Here is a 10,863-nt window from a genome sequence, read left to right on the forward strand (position 1 = left end):
ACTGGATCTGGTGTGCAGCAGCAGTTCCTAGGTGGCCTTGGGCCCACACGCTGTCCACAGGCCACTGGTCAGAGCCTCACGCCAGTCGGCGACCTGCAGACTGCAGAGACGTGAGGCCCGGGTCCCGCCTCCGGCCGACCAGGACTTTTCTCTTCCCACTGTGCTCCCTGCTCTCAAGATGGACAAGAACAGGACAGTCTCCCACGCTGGCCCCACGTGCAGGCCCTCTACATCAACCATGAGGCGTGTGGGGCTGGAGTGACTGCCTGGGGACAGAACGAAGGCTGAGAGGTGGGCGGGGATGAGAAGGGGAACTGGACCGACCAGACGGGAGGGGCACGGCCCCCAGTCTGTAACACATGCCCCCTGTCTGGTCCTCTCGGTGTGGGGCGCGGGCCCCCGGCCCCCCGTCCAAGGCTGGTGGGCTGCTCCCCTCCAGAGGGGGGCCACTGATGGTACTTCGGTCCATAGTTCAAGGACAGTTTTCCAACACTCCAGCCAGAAGCTGACTATCAACGCTTCATTTTCTACACAGCAATTGCCTACATAGGAAGGAGTTCCACTGCAAGGATGCATTCACTGAGTTTAGTCTGTATGTAGGTTTAGTGAAATTAGCCTAGGCACCCAGCTAACACAATCGGCTATAGAGTACTGTACTGTAATAGGTTTGTAACTTCACACAAATATTACATTAAAAAATAAAAAATAGAGAAAACCTCTCTGATCTCATAGTACAGGAGCTTGAACAGCACGGTAGGCCCAGATGTAGCGCCAATGCTTCTGTGCTTGCTTCCAGACTTCCTGGGCGTGAAATACAGATACCTCCCTGCCGCACTCTGATCCCCTGGGGAAGGGAAAGGCTACCCACTCCAGTGTTCTGGCCTGGAGAATTCCGTGGGCTGTATAGTCCATGGGCTCGCAAAAGTCAGACACGAGTGAGCGACCTTCACTTCACTCACCTACTGCACTGTACCCACGACTGTGCAGCAAAGGACCCAAGAGCACAGCCTGCAGAGCATGCAGGCAAGCGACACGGTGCACCACACACGCTGACGTGAGAGTGAATGCACACTCTCATCTTGGAAATTTCACAACTTCAAGGTTCGTATGCAGGACACTTACTGTATTGTGAGATTTCTTCTGTATGTTTCCATGCCCTGGTGCCATTATACAGTTCTGCTGTTTAAGCTCATCAGTTCAGTCGCTCAGTCGTGTCCGACTCTTTGCGACCCCATGAACGGCTGCCCGCCAGGCCTCCCTGTCCATCACCATCTCCTGGAGTTTACTCAAACTCAGGTCCATTGAGTCGGTGATGCCATCCAACCATCTCATCCTCTGTCGTCCCCTTCTCCTCCTGCCCCCAATCTCTCCCAGCATCAGGGTCTTTTCAAATGAGTCAGCTCTTTGCATGAGGTGGCCAAAGTATTGGAGTTTCAGCTTCAACATCAGTCCTTGCAATGAACACCCAGGACTGATCTCCTTTAGGATGGACCGGTTGGATCTCCTTGCAGTCCAAGGAACTCTCAAGAGTCTTCTCCAACACCATAGTTCAAAAGCATCAATTCTTCGGCGCTCAGCCTTCTTCACAGTCCAACTTTCACATTCATACATGACTACTGGAAAAACCATACCCTTGACTAGACGGACCTTTGTTGACAAAGTAATGTCTCTGCGTTTTAATATACTGTCTAGGTTGGTCATAACTTTCCTTCCAAGGAGTAAGCATCTTTTAATTTCATGGCTGCAGTCACCATCTGCAGTGATTTTGGAGCCCAGAAAAATAAAGTCAGCCACTGTTTCCACTGTTTCCCCACCTATTTGCCATGAAGTGATGGGACCAAATGCCATGATCTTTGTTTTCTGAATATTCAGCTTTAAGCCAACTTTTTCACTCTCCTCTTTCACTTTCCTCAACTTTCTGCCATAAGGGTGGTGCCATCTGCATATCTGAGGTTATTGATAAGCTCTTCAACTTACAGGTGACAGTCTAGGAAGCTTCCTTTTTTCTCTGTAAACCTGGGTCACAGAAGGCTCACCTTTTGGCAGCACTGGAACAGGAGGAATTGTGCAGGGGAGGCAGCCCTCTCTCGGGCCCACGTCACGGTTACTTAGTTGAATTTTTTATGACTGTGAATGAAAGGCCTGTGGTGAGGTGGCTCTCCCGCTGACCTGGGACTGTATCACCCAACACCTACCTGGCTTCGTGTTGCACATTTGAGTCTCCAAAGATTTGAGTACTGCCTTTCTCAATCTGCAGGGTTCCAACAAACTGAACGAAGCTCTTCTGGAAAGCATAAACAGTGCCAAAAAAATCCACTTGGTCCCTTGTTCCCTGAGAGACCGGTTCGTGCTGCGCTTTGCCATCTGCTCACGCACAGTGGAGCTGGCCCACGTACAGCTGGCCTGGGAGCACATCCAGGAGATGGCGGCCACAGTGTTAAGAGCACAGGGGGAGGAAAAGGCAGGTAAGCCGCCCTGTGGGGCCGAATTCCCTCCACCCTAAAGAGAGGGAGAGAGAACCAGCCCTGTCTGGTCTGGAGAAGTAGAGGGAACATACCACATAGGGAGTCTTTAGAAACTTCGATGGATTTCTCCTTTGTACTCTTTTATTTGAGACTATCAGTCATGCATCTCTGTAATATCCCCTCAGCTTTCTTTAGTGTTCCCCCAACTTACAATCATAGCAACTTATAAACTGGCAAATGGTAGATAAATGAAAATGGGTGAAAACACTCAAAAAGGAATTTGACATGACTGCTGGTTTGCTGTCAGAAAGGACCAAGTTCATGTTGATTTAGAGAAAGAAAATGTTAAACTATTGTGCATCGGTTATAGAGACCCTGAAGACAGTGGGCAGGTGACTTGTAAGAAAAGCATCTGCACAAACACAGCATTGACAACAAGTTGGAATAATGTCTGTTGAACTGCAAGGATCTTTAGAGCCTTGGCATTAGGTTATTTTATGAATGTCATTCCACTGGAGTTTTTCCACCACTTTTATTTCTTTCTTTTTCCTTTTGCCCCACTTGGGGGAGGTAGGTGGTAGGAGCTTCTGCTTTCCCTTCTTTTTTATATTAAACAAATAAGAGATTTATATCTCTCTGAAAAGAGCAATTCATGGGGTTGCAAACAGTCGGACACAAGTGAGTAACTGAACTGAACTGAAAAAGAGTTTAAAGAAAGGCAATTAAGGGGCAAGAGTGGGGTTTCAAGAATCATCAGGATCTCAGGATCCTTCCTTCTTGCTTCCCTGCTATTTTTAGCATCAACATAGAACATCTGTCTTATGGCCCAAAATGGTTGTTCATGCTCCAGCCATTGCATCCTCATTCCAACTTTTCTTTCTTTCATTTTCTGCTTTATGCCCATCTGTCATCATCAACAGGGGATGCAAAACCTAAATGTGTGAGGGAATTAGTTTGCTGAGTGCATACAACTTGATCTTCTGGGCTCTTAATTTTAATTATGAGTACCTGAGATATTAATACTATAGGCGCAGTGGTCCTCAACCTCTAGGATCTAATGCCTGATGATCTGAGGTGGAGCTAATATAATAATTATACAAATAAGGTACACAATAAATGAAACACATTTGAATCATCCTGAAACCATCCCCCCCCCAAATGGTTGGTGGAAAAGTTGTCCTCAACAAAACCAGTTCCCAGTGCTGAAAAGGTTGGGGACTGCTGTGTAGTGCTCAAAAAAATCAGAAGTTAAATATTGCATTTAATTTATGTGAGAGCTCCATCCCAGGCTTCTGGCCCAAGAGGTCAGAGACCCCTCTGTCAGTGTGTGTCCTGAAATATCAGGTCCTTTTCCTGGCTCGGCAAACCCCTTTCCTAAAGGGCTGCTGCTCATAAGCTGAGGGATCACCCTTCAGGGAGCAACACCCCAGTTACAGCTTGAGCATCTCGGGAAGGTGCTGGGAAGAAGCCTGTAGTTCCAGATTATTCTCTGCTCCACAATAAACATCTCTGTGTGTGGTGGGGGTGTGTGTGTATGTAGGGGGAATAAGATAAATTCAAAGCAAAACCACACAGGCAAACACTCTAGAGGAACATTTCTGCGACTCTGTGTTTGTGTATCTTATCATGTCTTATTCCCCTATGCCTGGAACAACACAGGAGACTGTAGCTCAGAAAACTCATCTAAGCAGAGACAGGTCTCTGATAGACAAAACAGTTACCCTGGAGTTACTATGCATGTGTGCAAGAGCTATGTTGCTTCAGTCGTGTCCAACTCTTTGCGACCCCATGGACTGTAGCCCGCCAGGCTGCTCTGTCCATGGGGATTCTTCAGGCAAGAATACTGGAGTGGGTTGCCACGCCCTCCTCCAGGGGATCTTCCCTCCGGGGATCAAACCCAGGTTTCCTGTCTCTTGCATAGGCAGGCGGAATCTTTACCACTAGCGCCACCTGGGAAGCCCATGTGAAGTCGTTATTTGTTGTTTAGTCACTAAATCATGTCTGGCTCTGTGACCCCCTGGACTGAGCTTCCCTGTCCTTCACTATACTTGCCATCAATTCCAAAGGTAACAGAAAGTAAATTTTTAAAAAATGCAGGATACCATAGTAAATCACAATGCATATATGTTTTAGTCAGATTAATTAAAGTGATGAAAATCTTAATACCTTGGTTTTACTTGTGCTTATGTTTACACATGCTCAGCCATGTCTGACTTTTTGTGATCCCCATGGGCTTCAGTGCATCATGCCTCTCTGTCCATAGGATTCTCCAGGCAAGAATACTGGAGTGGGTTGCCATGCCCTCCTCCAGGGGGTCTTCCCAACCCAAGGATCAATCCCCTGTCTCCTGCGTTGGCAGGCAGATTCTTTACCACTGAGTCACAGTGGAAGCCCCTTGTGCTTATGTAAGTTTATATCAAATGCAATGGTCACAGTTCTGAAGGAAAGAAGGAACTACCCTATTCCACATAAGGTAGGAAATGGGGCCAAGACTCTAGTTGGCATTAGTAAAATGTATCACAGAGAAGGGGCTTCCCAGGTGACTCAGAGGTAAAAAATCCACTTGTCAGTGCAGGAGACACAGGAGACATGGGTTCAATCCCTGTGTCAGGAAGATCCTTTGAAGAAGGAAATGGCAACCCACTCCAGTATTCTTGCCCGGGAAATCCAATGGACAGAGGAACCTGGTGGGCTACGGTCCATGGGGTTGCAAAAGAGTCAGACATAACTTTGCAACAAAACAACAACAATCATAGAGAAGCCAGACTGGCAATAAAAGCTCATTTCTTCCAGTTCAAACTCTTTTCTGTTTCACAGATGGAGAAAGTATATTCCTTCTCTGTGTTCCAGGGAGGAGTATACAAAATTCTTTCACATTTTTAAAACATAGCCATATGTTCCTGTTCTTTTTTTCCCCTGTAGAGATCAAAAATTGAAATTATCTGAAGACTGGGATGAGAGGAAACTGTATCAGCCCAGCTCCTTGGAACCCAGCCTGTATGTGGCACATGCTTCTTCAGTTCAGTTCAGTGGCTCAGTCGTATCTGACTCTTTGTGACCCCATGGACTGCAGCACGCCAGGCTTTACTGTCCATCACCAACTCCCGGAGTTTACTCAAACTCATGTTCATCAAGCCAGTGATGCCATCCAACCATCTCATCCTCTGTCATCCCCTTTTCCTCCTGCCTTCAGTCTTTCCCCAGAGTTATCCAGAAAGAATCCCATGATTGCACCTTTTCAGCCACTCATCAATGAAGAAATATTATTTGCTACAAGTTAACCTCAGTGAATATAGCTTTTCTCCATTATTTGGCTGTGACTTCTGTTGATTAAAAAATCACATGTTTCTATGCCTTTGAAGTTGTCAGTGGGGTAAAGCCTTATTGAAATATCGTCCAGGGTGATCTATGATTATGGGATATATACCTGTGGTGTTTAAATTGTCCTGTCATGTGGCTTAATGCTTAATAAACAGTGTGAAGTGTTATGCGCATTGTGTCTGATGAGCATCTTGTTCTATACTGTAGAAAATCGATTGTTATAACGTGGACTTATCCTTTCAAAACAGCTAAAGATATGACGTTCCTGGATATTTTTAAATGACATTTATTTAGTCAACAAGCATTTAGGGATTGCCTAGTATATGTCTGGTGGGCTTCCCCGTGGTGCTGGTGGTAAAGAACCTGCCCGCTAATGCGGGAGATGCAGGAGATGCAGGTTCGATCCCCTGGGTCAGAAGATTCCCTGGAGGAGGGCATGGCAACCCAGGCCAGTATTCTTTCCTGGAGAATCCCTTGGACAGAGGAGCCTGGCACTCTATGGCCCATAGGGTCTGAAAGAGTCTCACATGACTAAAGCGACTTAGCACATATGCATGCAGTATATGTCAGTCACTGTTCTAGATGTAATAACAACATGAGTTTTATTTGGAAATGACTTCAACTTCTAAAGTAATATCAGTAAATTTAGAATCAAGACACAGCCAGAGATCAAATTCTGCTGGTGTGGTGAGAAAGACTTCTGGGGCCTTGGTCTCCTCATCTGATTAGTCCACCTGCCCTGTGGTATCATGACTAATAAACACCTGAAGATTCTCTTTACACATAAATATCAGGAAGATGCAGTTTTTGTCCAAATAACTGATCTTTATTTGAAACTATTTTTATTCTTAGAAACACATATATTTTAATCCCAAGACAAGTTTTTATTCTTTGGAGACTATAGAATTGTCAAAAACACTCTCAGAATGGTACCTTGAATTATTATTAGGGCTATTTAAATTTTATAGATCTCTGAGGTCTACATGCATGTAGTTGAATTATCTGTGTTTTTGAAATCTGTTAACACATCAGATGCCATGTGGTCCCCCTCTCATTTGGTCAGGTCATTTGTTCTCTGCCCATCAGTGGACAGACCTGGCCTCCAGCACAGCATGGGGACGTGGGATGGGCCACGGGGACCCACTGGTGCCACCACGTCAGGAGCCACAGAGGGTGGTGCTCTGAGCTCAGATCACAGTGTGGAGGCCGAGGTGCCTGCCTCGTACAGTGACGTTGTCTGCCCCGAGTGTGCTCTGGAGTTAAGATTGCTGCAGGGCCCCCTACGTGGGGCCTGAGTCACCAACGCAGCCGCAGCCCGCAGCCTTTGGGAGTGGCTCCACTGAGCCAATCCACAAATGCACTTTGGAAAGACGACCCAGATTTGTGTTTGAGGCAGGAGACAGGGCAGCAGGTGACAGCAGAGATGCTGCCAGGCGACATGGGCAGACAGGGAGCAGGAAGCTGGTGGATGAACAAAGAGCTCCCCACTGACCGGGCTGGGTCTTTGTGTTAGGGAATCTCAGACCTCAGCTGGAATGTAGACCCAGGAGAGACTGCAGCTTGCCCACTTCTGGCTCATTTCTAGCTAACTCGTGGCAGTTCCCCCCACCCCTGACCTCTCTAGGCATTTCCATAGCACAGTGATCAAACTCCAAATTACCCAGCCTCGGAACAGACGGACATACTTCCTCCCAGTTTATTTAACGCACATCCTCATGGCATGGTCTCTATGTTGTAAATATTTTAATATTAATTTATTTAATACTTATTTTAAAGTTATCAACTATTATTCCCATCTTACAGATGAGAAAGAGGTCTAGTGACTTTTCTGCATGAGGTCTGGAACATGGCAGTCTGGGATTCACACTGTCTTAGCCATTCAATTCCAAGTGTGCTGTCTCTTGCCCAGATAAGCCATTTCTCAGGATAACTGGCAGTGAGGAGCTTTCACTCCCTTCTGGGAAAAGCCCATCTTCGCCTCCCAGGGTAAAGTCTTGGACCCTCACCTTAACCAGACAATCCCCAAACAGCCCAATGTGGGGAAGTTTCTGAAGGTCTGCACTGTGCAGCCTAACCCATCTGTGCAGCATCTTCATAAGCAATCCAGTGTCAGGGTGCAGCGCACAGACCACCACTGGCCCTGGAACCAGCTAGCATCTCCTGATAACAGGCACCTCCAATTAGCACTGGGAAAATCCTAGATCCATCTGGACACACCTAACATCTTGATGCCAAGAAATCTGTTTTTTCTTATAACACTTCTGACCACAAATGAAAGGGTTTTCCCTCCTGGCACCAAAAACATGGACTGTTTTCCAACAGCAGTTTCCCACCTGTCTGACAGCACTGCCTGGAGTCAGCATCCAACCCCACCTGTTAAGGGCTCAGTCCCTCAAATACCCTCACCTCACTACCAGCCCGGGCCTCCTGGCCTCCTACCTGACCTGCTATATATTGGGGGTCCCCACCACTCCCTTGTCAGGATCCGCTGTTGGCCAGAACAGTTTACAGAACTCAGGAAGTTACTTTATTTGCATCCTCAAGTTTCACATGAAGTATCCGACTCAGGGACAACCAGATAGCAGAGAGACATAGGGTGGGGCAGGGGGAGGGAGTGGGGGCTTCCATTCCCCACCCCCACTCCCTCGAGGGCACGGCTCTCCAAGCAGCCTGATGTGCTCAGTCAGTCAGTCAGTTCAGCTGCTCAGTCGTGTCCAACTCCTTGTGACCCCATGGACTGCAGCATGCCAGGCTTCCCTGTCTATCTCCAACTCCCAGAGCTTGCTGAAACTCATGTCCATCGAGTCAGTGATGCCATCACCAATGTGAAAGTGCTCCAAACCCTATTGATTAGGAGTTTTCATGGAGATTCCAGTACATCACTAGTTGATTAAATCACTGGCCATTGTGATTAGCCCAAGTCTCTGGTCGCCTTCCCCCACTGGAGGTGGGAATGGGATGGTGCTGAAGGTTCCCTCCTTCTCACTATGGTGACCACCTCCATCTTTACTCTGTCTGTGGGCCTGCCAGGAGCAGCCTCCCTAGAATGAAAGAGATTCCTGATACCCACAGAATCCAGAGGATTTAGGAGCTCTGTGTCAGGAGCCAGGGACATAGACCTAATACATAACTCTTATTATATCAGACCTAAGATACCTCCTGGAATCATATACCTCCTCCCTAAAATGCAGAAAGTAGCCAAATTTCCTGACAACAGAGAATCTCATTCCTGCTGACTCCATGCCTGACACAGGAGGAATTTGTAGAAAAGCCAAGATTTAAAAAAAAAGAGGCAGGAATATTACTGGGCTCTATAAAAGAATGACATAATGACATTTGCAACAATATAAATGGACCTAAAAGTGATCATACTAAGTGAAGTAAGTCAGAAAGAGAATGACAAGTATCATATGAGATCACTTACATGTGGAATTCAGAAAGATGATACAGGGGAACTTATTTACAAAACAGACACAGAAAACACACTTATGGTTAACAAACAGGAAAGGAAGGGAGAGGGATAACCTGGGAGTTTGGGATTAAAATATATACACTACTATATAGAAAATAGATAAACTTAAGGGCCTATTACACAGCACGTGTGTGTGTGCTCAGTAGCTCATTAGTGCCCAACTCTTTGCAACCCCATGGATTGTAGACCACCAGGCTCCTCTGTCCATGGAATTCTCCAGGCAAGAATACTAGAGTGGGAAGCCATTTGTTTCTCCAGGGGATCTTCCCAACCCAGGGATCAAACCCAGGTCTCCCGCATTGCAGGCGGATTCTTTACCACTGAGACATCTGGAAAGCCCATTTTATAGCACAGGGAACCGTAATAATCTATATGGGAAAGAACCTGGAAAAGAATCTGTATATCAGAATCACTTTGTTGTGTATCTGAAACAAACACAACATTGTAAACCAACTATCTGTGTGCTCATGCTGTTGTGTCTGACTCTTTGCGACCCTTTGGACAGTAGCCTGTCAGGCTTCTCTGTCCATGGAATTTTCTAAGCATGAATACTGGAGTGAGTTGCTTCAGTAGAAAATAAAAATTAAATTAAAAACTAATAAATTGAAAACAAAGGAGAGGTGAGCTGATTATCCCAAGGGATAAGGAGGAAGACCCCAGAGGAAGCAGGTTCCAACCATCCACTGACTTCACACCTGTGCCCCTTAACCTGAGAGTCCAGGTTAGCAACAAATATTGCTGGTCTTTTATTCAGAAGGCCTGTATTCGAGGAAAGGAATGGAGCTTGCCTAATGGCTTTTTGATCGAAGAATTGTTTCGTTGCTTTTCTCAATCATGGAAATCTCCAAATATATAAGAACATTTTTTGCTTTTTTTAAAACTACATTTGATATCAGTACTTATTTCTTCAGTATTCCTGTATCACCTGCCATCACCTACACTTGTCATAAATAGTAGAAAAAATAAGAAAGTACTGTGAGAGTAAGTTGCTTGTATGAATTAGATAAATTTGGAACTATCATTTTGGAGAAAGTTGAGTGTGATTCCACAGGTAGAGATGCAAAATGGATGGTTGAGGAAAGAAGAAAGGAGGAAGAAAAGAACAATGGATTCATATAGAGAAGACCCCATGACATATATAGAAGACTATACATATACACCCCATATACAGAAGACTCCAAAAATGTCCAGAATGTTGAAGTCAAATCTGGACCCTGCCATTGATAAGAGCAAGACCCTATGAGGCCTTCCCAGAACAGACCCCCACACATGTCTTCCACCTGCCTTTTGTCTATAGAAAAACTTTAGTCTAAGAATAAATTTATTCAGAGAAGTTAGAAAATACAGAAAGGAAAACTCAAGCAAGACAAAATGATAATAGATTAGGCAATAAACAAAGTCAAAGACTTTAGTTCTTCCTCAAGGACTGTAGCTAATACTCTGAGCCATGTCCTTTGAGCTGTTTTGCAGAGGCTGAGACCCCCACCAGGTGAGAGAAATTAACTGTGTGCTGCTCACAAGCACATGGAACCCAGACCAGAGGGAACCAGAAGGTCCCTGATGATGACGCTGACTCCTAATTACCTCACCACCAGCCCACCGGAA

The 10,863-nt window shown here is 45.9% G+C and overlaps 1 protein-coding gene across 4 annotated transcripts in view; it reads left to right on the forward strand.

Annotated features, from left to right (window-relative positions):
* The window catches only part of DDC (dopa decarboxylase), a 105,336-nt gene extending 99,383 nt beyond the window's left edge, over nucleotides 1-5,953 (forward strand). For all 4 annotated transcript variants that reach the window (XM_070787428.1, XM_019959624.2, XM_070787426.1 and 1 more), the window contains 2 exons: nucleotides 2,258-2,465; nucleotides 5,388-5,953. In XM_070787428.1, coding sequence (XP_070643529.1) covers nucleotides 2,258-2,465; nucleotides 5,388-5,401 — 222 coding nt within the window. In that variant the 3' untranslated portion in view covers nucleotides 5,402-5,953. The remainder of the gene's footprint in view (nucleotides 1-2,257; nucleotides 2,466-5,387) is intronic.
* Nucleotides 5,954-10,863: the final 4,910 nt, after the last annotated feature.

This window comes from Bos indicus, chromosome 4 (genome assembly GCF_029378745.1).
Source record: "Bos indicus isolate NIAB-ARS_2022 breed Sahiwal x Tharparkar chromosome 4, NIAB-ARS_B.indTharparkar_mat_pri_1.0, whole genome shotgun sequence".
NCBI classification, from domain to species: domain Eukaryota; kingdom Metazoa; phylum Chordata; class Mammalia; order Artiodactyla; family Bovidae; genus Bos; species Bos indicus.